This window comes from Bremia lactucae (genome assembly GCF_004359215.1).
Source record: "Bremia lactucae strain SF5 chromosome Unknown BlacSF5_NotPlaced_200_SHOA01000120.1_2678225bp, whole genome shotgun sequence".
Taxonomy (NCBI): domain Eukaryota; phylum Oomycota; class Peronosporomycetes; order Peronosporales; family Peronosporaceae; genus Bremia; species Bremia lactucae.
In genome coordinates, this window is record NW_027152213.1 from 2,036,891 (window position 1) to 2,056,407 (window position 19,517).

The following is a 19,517-nucleotide window of genomic DNA, read 5'->3' on the forward strand; positions in this document are numbered from 1 at the left end:
AGCCCTGCCACCTCCCGATGATGTTCGGAGAGGTGGGGAAAATGAGCCCAATCAATATTGAGGCTCATCCTCACGTACACACGCAGAGATGCGGGTCGTGGGAAGGATTTCAAGTGCTACCAAGTGTAGGCGGGCACGTCGTAATGCGGCCACGCTCTACTTAGACACACACCCTAGCACAGCGAGGAAGCGGTTTAACCTGCTTCTCTTGCGTGCAGTGAGGTAGTTGTGGTGGGCGCGTTAGCGAGCTCACCCAACAGACTAAGTACTCTGGTTAAGTGTCGTCACGGGAGCGGTAATTCGGCTCCTCGTGCGCACTTACCAAGTAGGAAGTAGTTTTCAGACTGATTTATATTTAATAGAATTAAATATAAATATCTATATTTACTTATCAAAATGTCATCTCTATAGATAACACTTAATATGTATTGCGAGTATATCTTTATAGATACCTCGCGTAACGGATGACGCTAGCCGTCATCCCTCCTAATGTGAATGCACGCATGTGCATCACATACACAAGTGTTGGTCACAAATGTGCACCACACCCGAGTGCTGGGTCTAATTACTATTATGTAGTAATTGACCATCCCCTTAAGTACACGAAATGTACATAACGGGGACTGTGTAACATTAGGGCAATTTAGCCTGTTACAGTAGCAATTTTTAGATGATGAATCGAATACTGCTGTTGGTAGAAGCGGTTCTTTAGATTGTTAACAGCTTATCGTACGATCTAAAAAATATTATTTGGGATATTTTCTGATAATTACATTTTTATCGTAATTTCAAAACGTTGATTTGATCAACAAGATAAAGTTCATGCGACGCTAAAAACAAGCAATAGTCTCGTCCACCGATTTGCCAAAATAATGCTACGAACATCACGTCGCTCAGTGCGAGTTGGAGAGACGCTTCTATCTTCACTTCTTCAACGAAGTCCATTCTCATGTATACTGATTCATCCTGCTAGTACGGCTGCGCTACAACGACTCCCAATCAATGTCTTTAGTAGTCGCAATGCAATATACAACGAAGCGGCAATGATTCGTTTTTTTTGCTCGTCCCGATCCAGTGATGCACAGAGGAAAACTGAGGTGGCTAACGTGCTGCCACATGATGAAAAGGATAGCAGTGAGTTGGTGTACCAAGCACCCATGACACGCGCTGTACGCCTGATGAAGGCTGTGTCTGTTACCAGCTGTACCCTCACGTCCCTCGGTATGCCCATTCTTTGTATCATTAGCCCACAAGACACGTCAATGCTTGCCAAGGTATACATGCATATTTTTCCATAATTTCAGAATATTCACATGTTGCATGCATTGGATATGTCTAGTGGGCAATGTGCGGCACCATCATGTTATTTGGACTGGGCACAACCTCGCTTTTTCACTTTTTGTTTCAGCCATATGTCATGCGAATGTGGTTAGTTGGTCCGGCTACTGATTATCATGGTGCCACGAGTGCGGAGTCGACCATGACTGTCGAAACCGTGACGCTTTTTGCTCAGCTACAGCAGCACTCCTTCCGACTGTCTGACGTATCACCACCTACGCAGGCAATGCACCCAATGGTCTCTTTTCAAGCTTGCGGTCGTCACTACTTCATCCATCCCGAGTCTTTTGAAGATCGAAAACTGCTATCTCATTTAGTTGGATCAAAAGCGAGCAAGGTATAAATAATTGAATAATTTTTCATGCTTTATCTTATCGGCTTCTTGCATCACACACATTAATGTAGTTTTGTTTTGTTATTCAATGCGTATTTATTACTAATTGCGTTTTCAATAGCGTATATCGCTTCACGGTGATCCCCCTTGCCTAAAAAGTCGGCATCGACTCCATCCTCTCAAGTTATTGCTATCAAATGCAGCTCACGTAATAATTGCTTTAGAAATTCCATGTGGAGCGACGCTTTTAGTTACTTAAGGTGCCCATATCATCATCGGCCTCCATGGCTTATGCGCTGCAAGTTTCTGGAAGCGTTCGTCTTTTTATTCATGCAGTAAACATCTTCAACGCTTTAAACTCTATAAAGTCAGGATAAATCACCTCTGATAATATCAGATGGTTCTTGTCGTCTCTAGCGAGATTGAAGATATATAAATGTCGGCCCTTCTATGTGTGGCACATTTGGCGCCTTTATTGTTTTTTGGCTGAAATTGTCCTAATAGAATCACTACATCTTTCCTCCACCAAGCTTTTCATCAATCTCTGTAATTTCTTCAAATTTATTCATCACTTCATCCCTGTTTTACATTATCTGCAGTTTGCTCGTGTGATTTCTGTCTGGTTTGTCATCGACTTGACTTTAAGTGGCAATGCTCCGTCAATTTTTCAATGGTCCAAAATTTGATTTTTTCGTAAAGCCTACTACTCTCCGAGTCGAAAGAATCGATTCATTAGAGAAACAAAGCTACTGGTTTCAAGCATCGAAATATGCTTCATGCTACCTTGTTGCTTGTCTTCTGTATTGGTCGCGGTAGCAATGCCCGCAATTAACTGCGACCATTGAATGTTATTGCGACCATTGAAAGTCGTTGGCATTTTAATTTAACGACAACGCATTTGTTTGAGTCTTAACGGTAAACTTGCCTAGTTTTGGACCATCACTGGTGCCACATGAAGATTGCAGTACAAAGCTCAGCTTTAAGCTTGGCGAGCATATAAACATTCGTATCAATAGCGTTCTCAAGGCTCTTTTCTCGGCCATTGGTGATAGTTCCAATAAAAACAACATTAATCGCAATGCTAAAATGGCATGCATTATATATGCAAGCGGTCCCTTGGCTCACAGACGTCTCGTAGCAGCTACTACATACAGCAAATTCTTAATCCACTTCTTATCTACTTTCCTCTGTCTCGACCCTTTACAACTTAATTCTTGATAATAAACTACTAACTTCATCCCGCTTATGCCGTGGCTCGAAGAGACTTGCCATCGGCACAGATGTCATCGTAAAGACGCTCGAATCCTTGCGGTGTAAAGCAAGTAAAACTTGCTGCATATGTCCACAGACTCGTGCACAGTTCATCCATCTCACGAGGCATCGCTTCAACATGATGTCGTTCCATCTTGTCTTGGGATTGGATAACAATGCGATCAATGGCGTCTCCAATTGTACATACATACTTAAGCATTTTTTCAACCACCGTCTCGTCGCTTTGATTACGAGACCACTCGGCCATAATTTTCATTTTCTTCAGCACTTGGCGAATCTCGCGCAACTTTTTGTTAGGCTTCCACTTTTCATAGCATGCCTCTGTTGATAATGTCGGTACTGAAGTCTCTTCTTCTACACCCACTGCCACCATGGACGAAGCCTCGTGACTTATCGTCTCCTTCACGTCGTTTTCCAGATCTTTCACTAAAGCACCCATTTTGCTCGGACTACCACTTTTATTGTGGCGAGACTTCTTTCGGGGTGCTGTCCGATCGGCCTCATCCAACGAAGACGATTGTCTTTTCTGGCGAGACGTTGCCGACGGAGCGGGAGAAGAAACGTCGATTTCGCCTTCCTCGGGATCGTTATTAACCACAGAGGCTTGAGCAGGTGATCGATTTAATGGTGTCCTCTGCTTTCGTCCAATATCCCCAGTAGAAGCTCCTCCATCGATGCTAGACACGATGTTGCGTCGGCTCAAAGGCTCGTCACCATTCTGTTGCCGTGCAGCATATCGCTCCGCCGCGCGAGCCATACGACCCCCAGAATTTGGTAGACTCGATGCAGTTACACCAGGAATGGCTCCGCTTTGAATGATGGCACTAAATTGTGCTCCGAGCGATTGATTTGTGTTCACACTAGCAGAGATGAGTGCATTCGCTTGTTGTACAATACGCGGGTCACCTGCACTCGGATCAGGAGCAGGTAATCGTTTAAGTAAGTTCTCTGCGCGTTTCTTTAGGCGCTCGCCTTTCAGCGCTCGTTGCTTTTGGAAATGAAGCAAGTCATCGTTTAAGATGTCTTCCCATCCTCCAAAGCCATGGACGTAGACACCAAGTAGCAGTGCCGTATCTTTTCGTTGTGTCCAATCGTGCTCCTTTTCAGCCCACGTCCAGCTTGACAAATCTCGTGTATTCACTCCAAGCACAGATAGATCGCTCTGTTTTGCTACAAGCACGTACGCACCTTGGGCATTGGCTTGTGCATTGCCTGAAGAGCACCCAGCGGCTCGCAATGCGCGTTGAACAGCAACCCGAAGTTTGAGATTTTCATAAAGACGCTCAAGAATTTGCGACGCTTTTGCTTCGACATCGACGATTTTAATATTATCATACGGTTGCCGCGCTTCGACAGCCTGTTTTGCTTTCTGAGCCACTTCATTTCCAAGAGCTTCAAGACGGTCAATATTACATTTTGTCGTTGTATGTACATTAGCTCGTTCAATAAAGTTTGGCATCTTGTACTCATCCGCAAATGTAGAACCTGTTGGGTAAAGCCCCACGTCCGTAAGGTCGCCATAGCGAAGCATTGCACGCAACATGGCACGCACGACCTTGCCGTTCACAACAGGTGCAGAGGATCGGCTTACACTGCTACTGTATCCATCACCTCCAGCCTCTCCATGCTCGCTACTGCTACTATTGCCCGTGGTGTTAATTATCGAGCTCGGAAGTTGCATCGTTTTCGTGACGGGTTTGTTTGTCATGACTGCAACGGGCGGAACGGGTCCATTTCCAGTGCTTAAACTACTCGCTTTCTTGGCTTTAGCATTCGTCTTCTTTCGACCATTTAGTTTCATGGCCAATCGATCATGTGCTGAGACTGGTTTCCGCTTCATTGGCAACCGCCCGGCTGTACCAAACGTCGAATTTAGCGAACCTCCTGAAGCCAGGGCCGCTCCAACGTTAGCGTCCGCTTCCGGGGATAATATGGGTGAACCTTTCGGAGGTGGCGGACTAGATTTTAATGCTAATTTACCTATTGGTTTTTTTCTCTTGTCTCGCAAGTCTCGTTGAATTTCCTCAATTGTGCGCCGATCCCGCTTGCGTGTTCCCAGAGGCATCATCGCCTCGGTCTCAGCAGCTTTAAATCTGGCTGCTGCTCGTGTCGAGTTCACATTTAGCGTCTCATTATTTGCTGCCATGCCATGAGGTCGGGGGGCAGACAATGCTGGACCTAAGGCGTTGTTAGCATAGCCGTAGCTCGAACGACTGTCAATTCCTCCAGATGGGACGTGCTTGGCTGCTTCAAAACTTGTTTTCTCTGTCTCGGCTTCATTATCCGATTCAGAATCCGATGATGAGGAAGAAGACGAGGATCCTGTGCTAGTCGAAGACGAGTCGTCGTCAGAGATATTATTTTCGCCGTTGTTTTCATCGTTTTGCACGCGCGATTCGTTCAAGCTTTCGGCCATTTTTTTGGAGAATTATAACTCGTCCCTGACAGTCACAAACGACTATTTTTATTATTGATTGAAAAATGACAAAGTTTGGTTTTGCAATTTGGTCATGAGAGGCCTGAATCTTGGCGGCGTGGTGGAGTTTTGCCGCGTATTGACATGCCAACCGCAGCTATTGTTGCCGCAGCTGTCCGTGAAAGGTTGTAATTAATATCTTCTTATATTATTGCAGCTATATGATGTAGCTGGGAGCAGTACCTAATGCTTCTATTCTTACTCATTTATATATTGCATTTTGGTCAACCCACGCCTCAGATATGACGGAAGTGCCGTTTCAGAAGCTACGAGACCGCGGCTTCCGCGGTGTTATCTTTGATAAAGATAACACGCTTACCATTCCACACGAAATTGCAATTCCGTCGCATTTCGCGTCGTCACTGGATGAATGCCGTCGAGTTTTTGGAGATTCTGGCGTTGTAGTTTTCTCCAATTCTGCAGGGTCAGTCGACGACAAGGATGGGAATCAAGCTACAAAGATTGAAGAAGAGCTTCACGTTGCAGTGCTTCGCCATAAGCATAAAGTAAAGTTTAGCCTATTTTAAATTTGTTGCAATCATGGAGCTTAAAAGTCTATGTTTCAGAAACCGGGAGGCATAACTTGTGTACAAAAGCATTTTGAAAAATTGAATCCACAAACCCTTGTAATTATTGGTGATAGGTACTCGACAGATGTGCTCTTTGGCAACCTTAACGGTGAGATGCGTTGAAATGCTACAAGAAGTTATAATTAAAGGTTTTCGTATTTAATTTCTGTAGGACTACTTACAATCAGAACAGAACAATTTTTGCCCGAGTCAGAAAGTTTTGTAAATTGGCAGCTGCAACGCATCGAAAAAGCAGCTGTGCGAATGCTGATAAGTGCTGGTGTGAAGCCGCCAACTCATCCGCTATGGGATAACATCGAGGCATAGAGTTTTATCTGGAAATCCAGAAAGTTTCCATGATATACTGTTTCCATTTTAGTGAGATAAACGTTGAAGTAGGCATTTAAAAAGCGAACACCGTAAAGGCGATTAGGAAAACTCACGTCAATAGCCACAACCAATATTTGTACACGGGTTCACATTCAACTGGCAGTTATGGAATTTGTCAGCCGTTTACTTCATGCGCATAATCCGTCACGTAGACATGGTTTAACATGTGACATTATCCAATGCACTTCATACAGATAATGGTCGCAAACTTCAGGACCTTCTTGTCAGTGCTGAGTCCTGGCAGTTTTCAAGTCGCCGTTATGGCACTTCCTGCTTTTCGCGCTCTTTAGAGTCGGTATTCCAATTGGTTGAGTCTGGGAGAAAAAGGCCGATATCTCGCCAATAAAAATATGCAAGGCGAGTGAAAGTTTTGCGGGCATGTCTACATTGTATGGGGTCCATATTGTTGTCTACGCTTGACTCACGATTTTTATTTTCACTGCAATACATGTACATTAATTTCTAACGAAGCATTTGGCTTCAAATGAAAATAAATAAAGCACAAAACGAACAAGAGCTTTACAAATGCCGAGCGTCATGATAAATATATTTTATAATTAGCATAAAACTTGTAGGCATAAATAATGGCATCAATGATTTTTCATTACTTAGGACTACACTGAAAAATGCAGCTCCTACTGGTAGCATCAAATACTTCAAAGCTTAATAAGCTCTTTCAGTACGTTGCATGTCACGAACTGATGATTTGGTCCATAATAAATAGCTTATTATTAAGCTTTGAAAAAGGAAACAGACATATCTCGTTGCCGCTTCACATAACGGAACACATTTCCCCATTGCGTTCGTTAAATGCCGAGCTGCTACAGCTGTTTGAGTCTTCAGAACAATCAAATTCGTTAAGATTTTTCATCGCCACGGCCACGTTGCTCATGAAGTACGGTCGCCATACTTTGCGGTACATGAACTTTGCTGAAAATGGCAACATGCTCTGAAGGCTGCGCTGTTCCAATTCTCCGCCCCATATCTTGCTTCGCTCAACAATCCATGGCACCACGACGCGTTTCGATCGAATCGCACGAAATATTCGAGGCATAATGTGGCTTCGAAATGCACGTTCCGTGAATGCAGCACTCATTGCGGCATGCAGTGTCGTCTCTTCTTTATTTAGTGCCGAATGAAGCGTACGATTCAACTGTCGAATTTCCGTTTGCAGCACTTGAAGCCGCAGTAGCCACGACGACGCACTACACGCCCCACTAACGCACAATGCACGTTCAAGCTGTTGAATCTGCGACAACATTTGCCGAATACCGTGGTAGACATCTAAAATCTGCTGTTTCGTTGCTGCTGGCAGATTCAGCATCGGAAGCAATACGGCTGCTTTGACCTCGTGCTGACATAGTAAGTACTCGACAAAGTATGTTTTAAACCAGTCGAAGAATTCCGCTACATGAGACTCGAGCGCAAGCGTGTGGGATGCCACAGGCTTGGATTGAATCTGCGATTGTTGAAGGAATCGATCCATAACGAAAAGCGCGTGACGAATGGGTTCATGAATTCCCAATAGAAATTTGACGCTCCAACTCCAATCTCGTTTTTCCGAAAAAATGGCACTAAAAACGACACTACCATTGCGCGATGACGGAGGAGGGACGGGGTCACTGTGGAAAAAAAGTTCCTTTCGGTCTGATGCGGTCTTGGTCTTGCCGTTCTTGAAGGCATTTGGAAAAATCACTTCGGGCGTTTTCGCTCGCTTGAGCTCCCCAGGTCGTTGACGATTAAGAATGGAAGACGACGCAAAGCTAGTGACATCTTCATCGCTGTCTTCACAACTGACTTCCGTAATCCGTTTGACTCGACTGCCAATAGGTGACATCATTCTCTCAGGCTCAGTCTCGGCAGTTGAAGGACAGTGGTCACTATGTGCTGTACTGCTATTAGCTGTCTTGTCCACGACAGTCTCAAGGCCTAGCGCAAGACTGCGATCATCCCAGATATTAATAAGTCGCGCCTTCTCGGCCTCTTCGCCGTAGTCGGCTCGAAAGTTTGACATTGTTGTCACGCAATGCGCCACTTGAGAAATGTCAACGAGATGGCCAGTAGCTACTCGTTTCTTAAACTTCCTAGACGCTGCCGAGGCTGGACACTTGCCAGACTTGATCGATCGAGCACGTCGTCGTAAAGCAGCGTCTTCTTCTTCAGTTGGACCCCAAATGTTGCGATAAAACTCACATGGTAAGGCCATTTTGTGCTTAACCTTTTCGCGGTCGTGAAGAGCTACACTCATGAACGAATTGGCTGCGTTGTCGCCGCGTTTATTGTGGTAAAACGAGATGGAAAGTGGCATAGCTCTTGTTCGTACGCGGTGGTCTTTGTGGATTCTTTTACTTGGTTGCCGAATGCTTCTTTGGTGAGGGATCGCGCTTTAGTCGTGTGCCTCTTGGTGATTTATGGCGCTTGAACGGCCAATTATCAAGTGGAAGAAACGAAACGGAGGATTGCGATTGTACCAGCACCAGCCTTCAAGTTGAAAGCAATTTTGATTAGTGAGATTTGCAGCTATTGCAGTTTAAAAGCTTCGTTTTGTTGAAGCACTCGCTGTTTGATCGCACTTGACGACGCTATCGAGTGAGACAGAGAGGGGAAACGAAAATGCGATTGCCCACACGGTCAAGAGGAGATTGAAGAATGAAACGAGCATACAGGCGATGGAAACAGGAGAAGCCAGCACTCGTCTACGCCAATATTCTGAGACCATCGACCATACAAGTTTGACATTACCCTTTGCACTGTTCAGCTGGCTTCCAGTGTGCACGTAGTATCTGGCGTGAAAATTAGACACATTTTCAATCGAAAGGTAACATATGAGTTTACATGCGGAAATTTACACGGAAAAATCCCATGTGGAAATTCCACTGGACTTTTCTCACGTGACGAGGATCACAGATTCATGATTTGCAAACGTGATACTTATTTAGTGCAAGGGCAAACAAGACGGGAGAGGCACGACACCAGTGAAATGTCACTTTCTGGTACAAGTATTAGTACATGCACACAAAACATTAAAACGTGATGCTTGGAATTCACTGAGCGCCGAGCATATATTACTTCACGGCGACGGGACGTCGCAGCATCAGAAGTTGCCAAGTCCATCGCGCATGACATTGGAAAGCAATGTTGAGGACAAGTTATCCATTAAGAATGACTTGTTGGTGCAATTTGATACCTATCGGAAATCTCAGAGCAAAGTGACCATCATCATCGGCAACTTTGCTGACATTTGTGAAGATCTTGAACTTTTAATGGCTGCAGTAAGTGCAACGAGTGTCTTTACAGTATTCTAATAATAAATCAAGTACCTAGGTAATTAATTGTCGCAGCGTACAGCAAACCTAGGTCTCTACTTAGCGTTTCACTTGACGACGGTTGTGTTCCCTTTTATTCAGAGTCGCGCATTAGTTGCCGTGCAAATCGAAGATTAAATTGCTTCCAAAGCATTACTGCAGGCGATTGTGCACTTTGGCGCGCGTGCGCATGCTACTCAAGGGCGTAGGCTGCATATTTTTTTCAAAGGTTGCGTTACAAAAAATAGAATTGACAAGTGTTTTTCGAAGGTCGGCAGTGTGTGCGCAAATTTCATTGCATTTGCGGCAACAAGTGCTTGGTAGTCATTGTCGAATAGCTGTTAAACGAAATCCAGATCGTGTGTCTGCAACCCGATTTGCAGCACCTGAGGTGCTCTTGTCATTATGAGAAATTTCAAGGTGGACAACTTGACTTATTATATTGTGCACAGCGCTCTGCTAGATAAGATTGTAGCGCAATGTTGCTCTGCTCTATCAGTGCGAAGCCGTTGTTGCCGTTTTGTGCAAGATCACTCCCATAAAGTAACGATTGTATTGTCTCTCAGCTTTTTTCTACCTTGTCGTTTAGTTCGTCCTACCTACTCATCTGTACTCACACCACTCTCTGAGCTGGCTTCCACGTGTGGCGAGATACCATGATTTGTGCCATTCGTCTTTGAGCGAGATTTATTCCTCCGCATGCTCAAGCGATTCTTCTTGTTTTTTTTGCGCTTTATGGAAGAAATACCATTAAACTCATTGGCAGGAACCTGGCCATTGCTCGTCATCTTTGACGCCACCCTGGTGGTTCTTTTACCGAGCTCTATCGATAAACTGGATTTGTTCTTCGGTGCTTCTTTTTTTGCAGCAGCCGAACCCTGCGTTGAAATGACTGGCTTTGCAAGAGCCGAGTCTTTGCACAAGCTACAAACCCAACTCTTGGCTGTTCGCGTCGCTTGGCGCTCTGACATGTTAACACACTTGGCATGAAATTTAGTGCAACAGGACGAGCAAACTAGCGAGAGCTTTCGATCGTCTTCACTAGCATCGCACAAACAGACGCGAGAAGGCTCCTGGCATGCAACAACGTGAGATTTGCACCTCAAAGAGTAAGTGGTTCTATCAATTTCACCACCACTTTCCACAGCACATCGCAAGTGATAATTGCGACGGCACTTCGCAACGATGCAGCCCACCGTCGCACCAAATTGATGGCAGCTCGTACACTTAAGCTGTCGTCCACGTTTGATTGCCTTAGGCAAATTCATGATCAGACCGTCAGCCTTAACATAAACCTCAGGGGAGTGAACGGCACAATTCAAGTGGACATGCACCGATTCATTAGGTTTTTCAGCATACTTTAATCGCACAGGTGCTTCAATAAAAGGCCCCTCAATAGCCACATCAGCACTCGTCGAGTCTACTTCCGTTGGCGCCGAGAGTAGACGTACTACATCGGATCCGTCAGCACCTTTTCCCATTACATTTTCACCGTGGCATAACGCACAGACTTTGTCTTTTGCAATCGAATTTATCGACTTGGATTTCTTGGAAAGGCCAGAGCTCAGCATCTTGGAAGATCTTGCGCGCTTGCGCTTGCTACTCAATGTTTTCGTTAAGTTTGGCTCGTGGTCAGTAAATGGGATAAACTGTGGGTTATCGAGTCGCTGCTGAGCAGCAACCTTCGCAAGTAACGTACCACCGTGCCGGGCCTCCGGATGTCTTTCGGAGATTGCTGTCCTGCTTGCTGCCCCTCGAGCCTTTTCCAAGCTTAAATGGTTGGCACAAAGCATGAGATTCATAGAAAGTCGAACAAATTTGTCTGCTGACGGAATGCACGCTGGATGAAAGGCTTGTGCACAATGGATACAGCTCACAATTCTACTTTTGTCGTCTTCAGTTTTTTTAGTCGTGGTTGTAGCAAGTGCAGGACTAGGCTTCGTACATGCATGGCAAAAGTGGCTCGGACAACGAAATCGTTTCCTACCAACCCACTCGACATGCGGGTTCTCGGCCAAGCAGCCTTTGTGGTAGAAACGACCACATTTGGCTACCGAACACTGAGTGACACCAAACTCGACACCCATTTCGCCAACTTGTTTGCAAATTAAGCACATATGACGACCTTCAGCGCAATCTGGACACAGCCACTGCTCGTCATTTGGCTCATCCTTAATACCCACACATTCGAGATGAAATGAGCGATGACACGGGCCATCACACAACAAAATCAGTCCACCATCCCCACAAAGAATGCATAAGTCATCGCTCCCGTTAATGATGCCACCTTGCCCAAGTAATACTGGAGAAGTCAAATTTTGATTTTGCGAGTGTTTTGGCGGGCGCCCACGACGTTTATTACCTTTCTTTTTTGCAATGGTATCGCCATATGCTTCATCGTCACTGCTGTCTGCAGTCGGTCTCCGTTTTCGTTTTTTTCTTGGGGTGCCAAAGTCTTCATCTTGGAATAAATTTGTACGAGAAGGAGCTAATCGACAGCTTCGAACACGTGACTTTTCTATCTTCGTTAAATATTCCTTGACAATATCAAGTTGATCGGTGGAAAATTCATCTCGATATTTTGAACTCACAGTGTTCAGCACTTGAATAGCAATGTCATACTCGTGCTGAATATCTCGATTTTCGGTGCGGCCTTCGTCCACGTTATTGCCTGAACTCATGTCGGCTACCAAACTTGTCAATGCAATATCCAGATTGCTGATAAATTTAATCTTCGATTGACGCGAGTTCACAGCACTGCCATCCTCTAGTTTTAAGCTTAACATTTCCACCGAGACAGCACCCGGAAGAACCTTCTCCCAAAAATTAGGATCGTCGACTGATAATTCACCACTGGCGCCCTCAGCAACAAAGGATGATCGGTCCACAGCCATTCCACCTAGTGATTTCCGTTTGTTTGCCTGCACAAACGACTTTTTCTGCTTTGATGATGCCTCGTCAGTGCCCTTAGTCACGTTGGCTGCACCGCCTACAACCATAACGCGAGCATTTTTCTTCAAAATAGTTTCAATGTCGCGTTCAGCAAATTCCTTGGAAGCCGTATCACCATCCTCTTGAAGAGCATACGCTCCACGTTTCAATAGCTCAACAAGTTGCTCTGCTGATGGCTTCGTGATTTGAGAGTTTTCATTAAACGAGGCTGTGCCTAACACTGCGTGCTCAAGACCAAGTTTTCGTGAAGCGCGATCAAACATTTCACTCTCGTACGTGTTGTGGGTCACAAGACGATAAATTTGAACACTTTTTTTTTGGCCAATACGATGACAACGTGACTGGGCCTGCAAATCATTCATAGGATTCCAATCGCTATCAAAAATGATAACTGTGTCAGCTGCAATGAGATTAATACCCACTCCACCAGCTTTCGTACTTAGCAAGAAGATAAACGACTTAGAGTGGGGTCGAGAAAATCGATCAATGGCGGTCTGACGCACGCTTCCACCAGTCGACCCATCCAAACGCTCAAAAACAAAAGAATTGGCTTCGCAATACCGCTCAAGTAAATCAAGTTGTTTCAAAAATTGGCTGAAAATAAGAATTTTATGCCCATCCCGTTTAAGCTTCGGAATCAATTTGGATACTAGGACCATTTTGCCAGAACACTCGATCGTTTTCTCAATCACTTGAGTCGGTGATGGATTGTTGCCAAGTTCTTCGAGCTCTCGCTCCTCAACACCCTTGATCAGAAATGGATGATTGCAGCATTTTCGCAGTTGCAGCTGAATATTATTCAGCGTCGGTAATCCATTCTTTGTGCCGCGGTATAAAAAACTTTTATTCTTATCGTAGATAGCTCGGTAGTACTGCTTCTGCAACGTTGTTAATTCGACTGATATGATCGTTTCTTCTTTTGGAGGGATACTTTTCTCCACGTCTTCCTTTACACGTCGCAAAATGAATGGTGCAAGCAATTGTTGAAGTCTAATGACTTGTTCCTGCGAATGCAGCCTACCAAAATTTTGGTTAAAATCTTCCAAGCTGGCAAATTTCACCGGTTCGAGATAATTAAGCAAGACCCATAACTCTTGCGTGTTGTTTTGCAGAGGTGTACCCGTCAGTAGTACCTTGCGATCAACATGAAGAACGCGCATCATTTTCAGGACGCGCGATCCGGTACTCTTTAAGCGATGAGCCTCATCGACCACAACCAAACGCCAGTGAATGTGCTCAAACTCTTCAAAGTCCGCTAGGAGGGTCTCAAAAGTCGTAAGCAAGATATGAAACTTAAAAATGGAGTTACCTAAACCAGGATAATACCATTCTTGATTTCGAATAACAGCGCGCATATCTTTGGCGGTGAATTTTGTGCTGCGATCACCAATATCGTGGTATACGCAAACATTAAGATCCGTCCAGGATTCAATTTCACGTCGCCAATGTTGTATCGTGGACAGAGGAACGACGATAAGGAATGGTCCACGAATCGACTCTTCCGACTTAAAGTGTTCGATCAGCGACACTATTTGAACCGTTTTTCCTAGACCCATTTCGTCCGCCAGAATGCATGATCGCTGAGCTTTAATGCATGAAACCATCCAATTGAGACCTTCCACCTGATACGCACGCAGCGTGCGCCCACCTTTATAAGTTGGTGACTGCTCATATGGTACAAATTCACTTGTTTCTTTTTTTGCGCTTGCACTCTTGTTGTGTAGGGCACTCATTGCTGTATTACCTCGATCTGGAAGAAAGCTTGCAAAGTGTTCGTGCGGGTCAATACTATTGTCAACGACACCCGCGTAAAGATGTTGCATGGGACCGCTTGGAGCAATATAGTTTGCATATTGCAGTAAAGCTTGCGTTATAGCTGACGATGCGACGTCAGGACCAGCTACCCCTACTTTCAGCAATCGTTTGTACTTGTTATAACTATAGTCTGAAAACGTTGAGTTTTCAGGAGCTGCATCGTCAGGTATGTTTTCGAGTCGAGCTTTTGTAACCAGCTTTGCTTGACAGTACGATGGGTACATGAATGCTGGTCGAGGGGAATGAAAATGGAATTGGACCTGGGCGGGAGACGCGCTGATTGATCCGATGACGTCTTGAAACGAACGGCCACTCACTGATGTTTTATTCACGGCCGCGAGCACGTCACCGACCGATATAGTCCCAGATGCCTCTGCAGGGCCCATTATGTTATTCGCAAGATTCTGAAATCCCAACACCGATATATTGTTGCTACTGCTGACTCCGAGACGCATACCTAACCCAAAAGACGATCGACCTAACGTGACAGCATACTCCGTAAAGGCTGGTAGATCATTAAAAGCTGTCGTAGGATATGTCGAGTCAAATCGATAGTCACCGCATACTGTTTCGAGCGCCGTAGGGTACCCGAGCGCAACATGCTCAACGACAGAACACAACACCTCACAAACCTCTTGCTCTAGTTTCTTACTGTGACGCCCGGTCTCATCATCACTTTCGACTTCATCATTTTCTAGGGTCAAGATTCCAGGATAAATTGCTGGTCGATTAAGATAATTTACTCCACCATTTAAGTCAGCATCGTCATCGGATGAGCCCCCGTCTTCATCCAGATACTCTTCATCGTCGTCTTCCGTGGAAGGTCTAGGGGCCATGTACTGTTTTGTGGTCACAAATGCATTTGTGTGCATACCGCACTGTTTGAGCACGTCTTTGTCCGGCGTGTGATTATTTAATAGACAATGAAATGCAAAAAGCTGTGCTTTTATTTGCTCTTGCAAGTGAATTCGTTGATGCGCCTCGCTACCATAAGCCCCTCTCAGCGCATTAATGCTACGACTGCACTCATTCTTATGACCATACCCGAGCGTACAGAATCGGTCTTTTTCACAACTTCGATTTCCGACGATACTTGTCGCCAGTGCATACTGATGTCGCTTTGCACAGCACGGTAACTGACACGTCGTATCTAAAATTTCCTTGGCGCTAGGCACACGGCTAAATTTAAAGTACCTCTGAATCTGCTCATCATCGCCAATATCTTCTGGCCGTTCCCAAGTTGAAAACCGGACCGACAAACCTACCCACTTGACAAGAAAGAATGTAGCTGCTCGATCTTCCATGCTAATAAGTGCTAAGCTCTTTGTTGCGTTAATACCCTTGAGACTGCGCTTTGACGTTTTCTTGTTCACTTTACCGTCCCCATCTGCCCGTGCCATTAAAATAGTGGAAGCGTGCTTAGACGCAGTCAAAGATTTTGTTTCTTTATGTCTTAGATCAGAGGCTTCAGAAATACCCATCTCAGATCCAACCGCGATAGGCTTTGACATCATTTCAAGACCTATAAGCTTTTTCTTTTCCATGTTTTCTACAAAGTTTAAGTAAGCACTACAGTACGCGCAAAACCACTCCCCTTCCGGTAATTCAAAAATCCGTGGAGTAGCACAGTGCATATGGACCTCGCCATCGCACCGATCACACAGCAAAAGCTCGTCACTGTGATCAGGAATATTGCACACGCAGCAACCTGTTTGCCAAGGTGCCCAAACATCGTAAAAATTTTCTACTTCTTCACGAAATTCTTTTTCGAGCCGCTGGTCCTTCTCTGCTTCGCCTACAAAAGGCAGCTTAAGCCATGCTATAGGAGATAGGATCCAATTGTAAAAATATTTTTCGAATGTGCGCAGTAATTCATCTGCTACGCGCCAGATAGCCGATCCTTCGGCATTGTAAGTTTTGCAATTTCGAAAAACCAGTCGCACATCTGATGCAAAGAGTGATACAGCCGATGGTCCAATGTAATAACTCTCTCGACCAAGACGCGTCAAAATCGTGCCAAGGTCCATTGGATTCGTAATAAAATTAAGGTAGTCGGGAACTTCTTCAGTGTCGACTGGTTGCTGAAAAATATCACCACCTACTTCTTTGGTCATTTTTATGACAATGCCCAGCATTCGTTCTGGTATACTATCGGTTTTATTTAGAAAGTAGTAGTCCGTCATGCGTGGAAACTGAAGCTCATACGTCAATTGACGTCGTCGCTTTTCAATCTGCTCATCTAAATGATCTGCTGGATCCACTTTGTGATTTAAGATCTTCTCAACCGTCAACTTATTTGCCTCCAAGTCATCAACTTCATCCAGTGGCTGGTATCCCTCTCGTCGTAATTTGCGATCATACACGTGCACGCGATGGAATTTTTGGTATCCTTCCGGGATAAAAAGCTCCAACTCATCAAATGTGAGCCAGTACAAATGTAAATATGAGCGACCAAGAAACTTGCACAGATACTCGACCAAGCCTGAGGACTCGTTGACCCGTCGTCCAATAATTTGGTCTAATTGCGGGTAGCCCACGTCCTGACCCATAGATACCATGCATTAACACAATTTAAATAGTTCGGTGCATTTATTCACGTACAGTTCTCAGCTGGTAGTCTAGTTGTTGCGCTCGCTTCTTCTTGTCGGCTATTATAGCTTCTTCAGCCTCAGAAACATCGTCTTCTTCCACGTATTTTACCTTTTTAAGGCTTTTGCGGCGATTTCGAGATTTTTCGTGACTCGTGCTTTTCGTATCGCTATCTGCTACTATTTCAATTTTTGCGGGAAGTACCTTGGCACCAACGCTTATAGGACTCGCCTCGGGTTCTCCAACAGCAACTTTTAGCTTGACTTGAGATAAATCAGGATCTTGCTGATTTTCACGCAAAGAAGCTGCTTCGAACAAGACATAACAATTGCAGAAAGTGTAAGGCTGAGCCCAATTCATCAAATTTACGGGGAAAAGTAATGTGTCACTGCCATTCTATCTATGAAAGACGCACCAGGCTCCAATAAGGCAGTATCCATAGGTCTGCACTATTTTACAGAACGAAGCAGCAGCCGGAGGTCGGACACGCACACGGTCAGCGAGATGGTTGCTTTTAAATAAGCCGAGAAGGAGCGCGCACTTCGCGGGAAGCTTGACCTATTAAAAAAAATGGTGTGCAAACACGAACGAGGCAATTCATTAAATTGTCTACTAAATGCGAGCGTTTTAACAGTGACAGCAATAAATTTGGAACACGTCGAGTAAAAATTAATTTATTTCTTTGCATGACCTCGCTCCTAAAGTCAGAGGAAGACTAAGTGACTCAGAGTCACTTAGTTCGATTGATTTAATGGGTTTAACAACTCAGGAAGTCGTACAAGCTATTAAAGCTTGAGGATCCTAGTTCAAGGGATTCAGGGGACCGTGGAACCAAGTGGCAACTAGTGTTTAAGAGGATATTCTGTAGAAAGGCTTCTATCTCTTACAGATCAATGCGCAAGCCTTAGAAAGGCACTTGACGCTTTAAGATCAAAAGGGGAACTGAACTTTATTTAATTATTTACATCTAAAAACCTTACCCTAGCTAATTAAAAAAAGATTTTGGCCGCGAGATTTATATCTGGCGGCGACCACATTTATTACCCATAACAAATGGGATTTAAGTAACGAACTATTTAAATTAGATAAAAGGGTGTTTTACCCATATAGTAAATGTACCACAACAACGGTTCGCCAACCGATGTGCCCCATTACACCCTCCCCCATCTGACTGTTGACATCGAGTGACAACATTCGCTTCATTTCCTCTTTGAGGTTGGAACCTAAACAGCTAACCATTTGGTTGTGTTTTTCATTCCTTTGTCTAATGACAATCAAGCGTGAGTCACAGACTATTAGCACCTTCCTCGACGATGAGGGAATGGTGGTCTATGAAATTCACTCTTCATCAGAGAATGAGGAAAAAGAGCGTCGCTCTTACACGCCTTCTCCTCCGGATAAACGTCGGCGGGCCCCGAATCCGTTTCCAGCACGTGGTGCTGCCGATGTCTTCTTTGCATTGCCCCGCAATGCAGGACACAGGACCCTGAGTCCAACATTATTACGAATCCGCTCAATGAAGAGCAAGAGCAAGCAATCCTCATAGAGGAACAAGCTCGTCGACGAGCTGCCGAGATAGCGAAAGCTAAAGCTCATTGTGAATATGGATTAACTTCGCTTGGTGCGGACGAGCGTCTCAAAGAGATAGCGGGCCACAGCTTGGATCTCCGGCGACCCGGCGAGGACGCCGGAGGAGATCGCTGCTCGCGACGCTCTTCATGAGCGTACCTTACGCCAAAGGTAATGACGCGAAGCCAGTATCTGACGCGTTTACGTGATCAAGCCCGTGGGGCTTCGGTGACCTCCGTGAGGGAAATTCCGATCAGGAGTGAAAACGAAGTCTCATTTGAGAATTAGGTTTACCGGGCCGCAAACTCCGTAATATCTGGAATATCAGAGAGTCTGCGGATAGAGATGATGTTCGTTTGGAACGGAAGCTTCGCTTCGACTTCTTTAAGCTTAAGGCCAAACGCCAGTTACGTTCGGCATTTATGCCACAAAACGAAGAAAGGCCTAGCCGATATTTTAGTGCTTCGGTTGACCGTACAACCAAGGATCGAAGCCACACTGAGGCTTTAGATTCAGCTAATTCCACGTTTAGTGGTGGGAAGCGTCGTTTGACGCGAGTTGACCCTGAGCTTGGCGCTCAAAAATGTCAACAGCGTATGGGCAATCTTGCCGAAGAGGTACCTCGAACTCCCACGAGTTTTCATAAAAGGGGTACCCTAGCCACTTCACTAGATACTGGTATTGACCCTCACGATGACGTCGCTTTAAAAGTTTCTCCACATGAAACTGAAGGTCTCCCGCGCATCAAGCAGCGCGGGAGGGGGCCGAAATTTCGGCGGAAGCATTTGATGCTCTACGGCACGAGGTGCAACTTCTTCGTGAGGTACTTGCTCGGGTCGAGAGCTCTTTTGAGGCGGTTCGGGACCGTCTAATTGCCACTGGCGAATCCTGTTGTTGAAACAAGCGAT

The 19,517-nt window shown here is 45.1% G+C and overlaps 6 protein-coding genes across 6 annotated transcripts; 3 read left to right on the top strand and 3 right to left on the bottom strand.

The window, feature by feature from the left end:
• Positions 1-750: 750 nt before the first annotated feature.
• CCR75_002126 (uncharacterized protein) lies at positions 751-1,931 on the top strand (the record flags this gene model as incomplete). The annotated part of the gene is made up of 3 exons (XM_067960226.1): positions 751-1,274; positions 1,340-1,675; positions 1,794-1,931. The coding sequence occupies exons 1-3, from the start codon at positions 873-875 to the stop codon at positions 1,929-1,931; spliced, it is 876 nt and encodes a 291-aa protein (XP_067814542.1). The 5' UTR covers positions 751-872.
• A 984-nt stretch (positions 1,932-2,915) lies between these two features.
• CCR75_002125 (uncharacterized protein) lies at positions 2,916-5,360 on the bottom strand (the record flags this gene model as incomplete). The annotated part of the gene is made up of 1 exon (XM_067960225.1): positions 2,916-5,360. The coding sequence occupies one exon, from the start codon at positions 5,358-5,360 to the stop codon at positions 2,916-2,918; it is 2,445 nt and encodes an 814-aa protein (XP_067814545.1).
• A 94-nt stretch (positions 5,361-5,454) lies between these two features.
• On the top strand, positions 5,455-6,909 carry CCR75_002124 (uncharacterized protein; the record flags this gene model as incomplete). Its single annotated transcript, XM_067960224.1, has 4 exons — positions 5,455-5,538; positions 5,591-5,926; positions 5,987-6,098; positions 6,162-6,909. 4 exons carry the CDS (start codon positions 5,455-5,457, stop codon positions 6,314-6,316), a joined length of 687 nt encoding a protein of 228 aa, XP_067814544.1. The 3' UTR covers positions 6,317-6,909.
• Positions 6,910-7,151: 242 nt separating this feature from the next.
• Positions 7,152-8,687, bottom strand: CCR75_002123 (uncharacterized protein; the record flags this gene model as incomplete). Its single annotated transcript, XM_067960223.1, has 1 exon — positions 7,152-8,687. The coding sequence occupies one exon, from the start codon at positions 8,685-8,687 to the stop codon at positions 7,152-7,154; it is 1,536 nt and encodes a 511-aa protein (XP_067814540.1).
• An 811-nt stretch (positions 8,688-9,498) lies between these two features.
• Positions 9,499-13,064, top strand: CCR75_002122 (uncharacterized protein; the record flags this gene model as incomplete). Its single annotated transcript, XM_067960222.1, has 3 exons — positions 9,499-9,651; positions 9,721-9,804; positions 10,137-13,064. The coding sequence occupies 3 exons, from the start codon at positions 9,499-9,501 to the stop codon at positions 10,149-10,151; spliced, it is 252 nt and encodes an 83-aa protein (XP_067814457.1). The 3' UTR covers positions 10,152-13,064.
• On the bottom strand, positions 10,284-17,480 carry CCR75_002121 (uncharacterized protein; the record flags this gene model as incomplete). The annotated part of the gene is made up of 3 exons (XM_067960221.1): positions 10,284-16,991; positions 17,053-17,345; positions 17,456-17,480. The coding sequence occupies 3 exons, from the start codon at positions 17,478-17,480 to the stop codon at positions 10,284-10,286; spliced, it is 7,026 nt and encodes a 2,341-aa protein (XP_067814458.1).
• Positions 17,481-19,517: the final 2,037 nt, after the last annotated feature.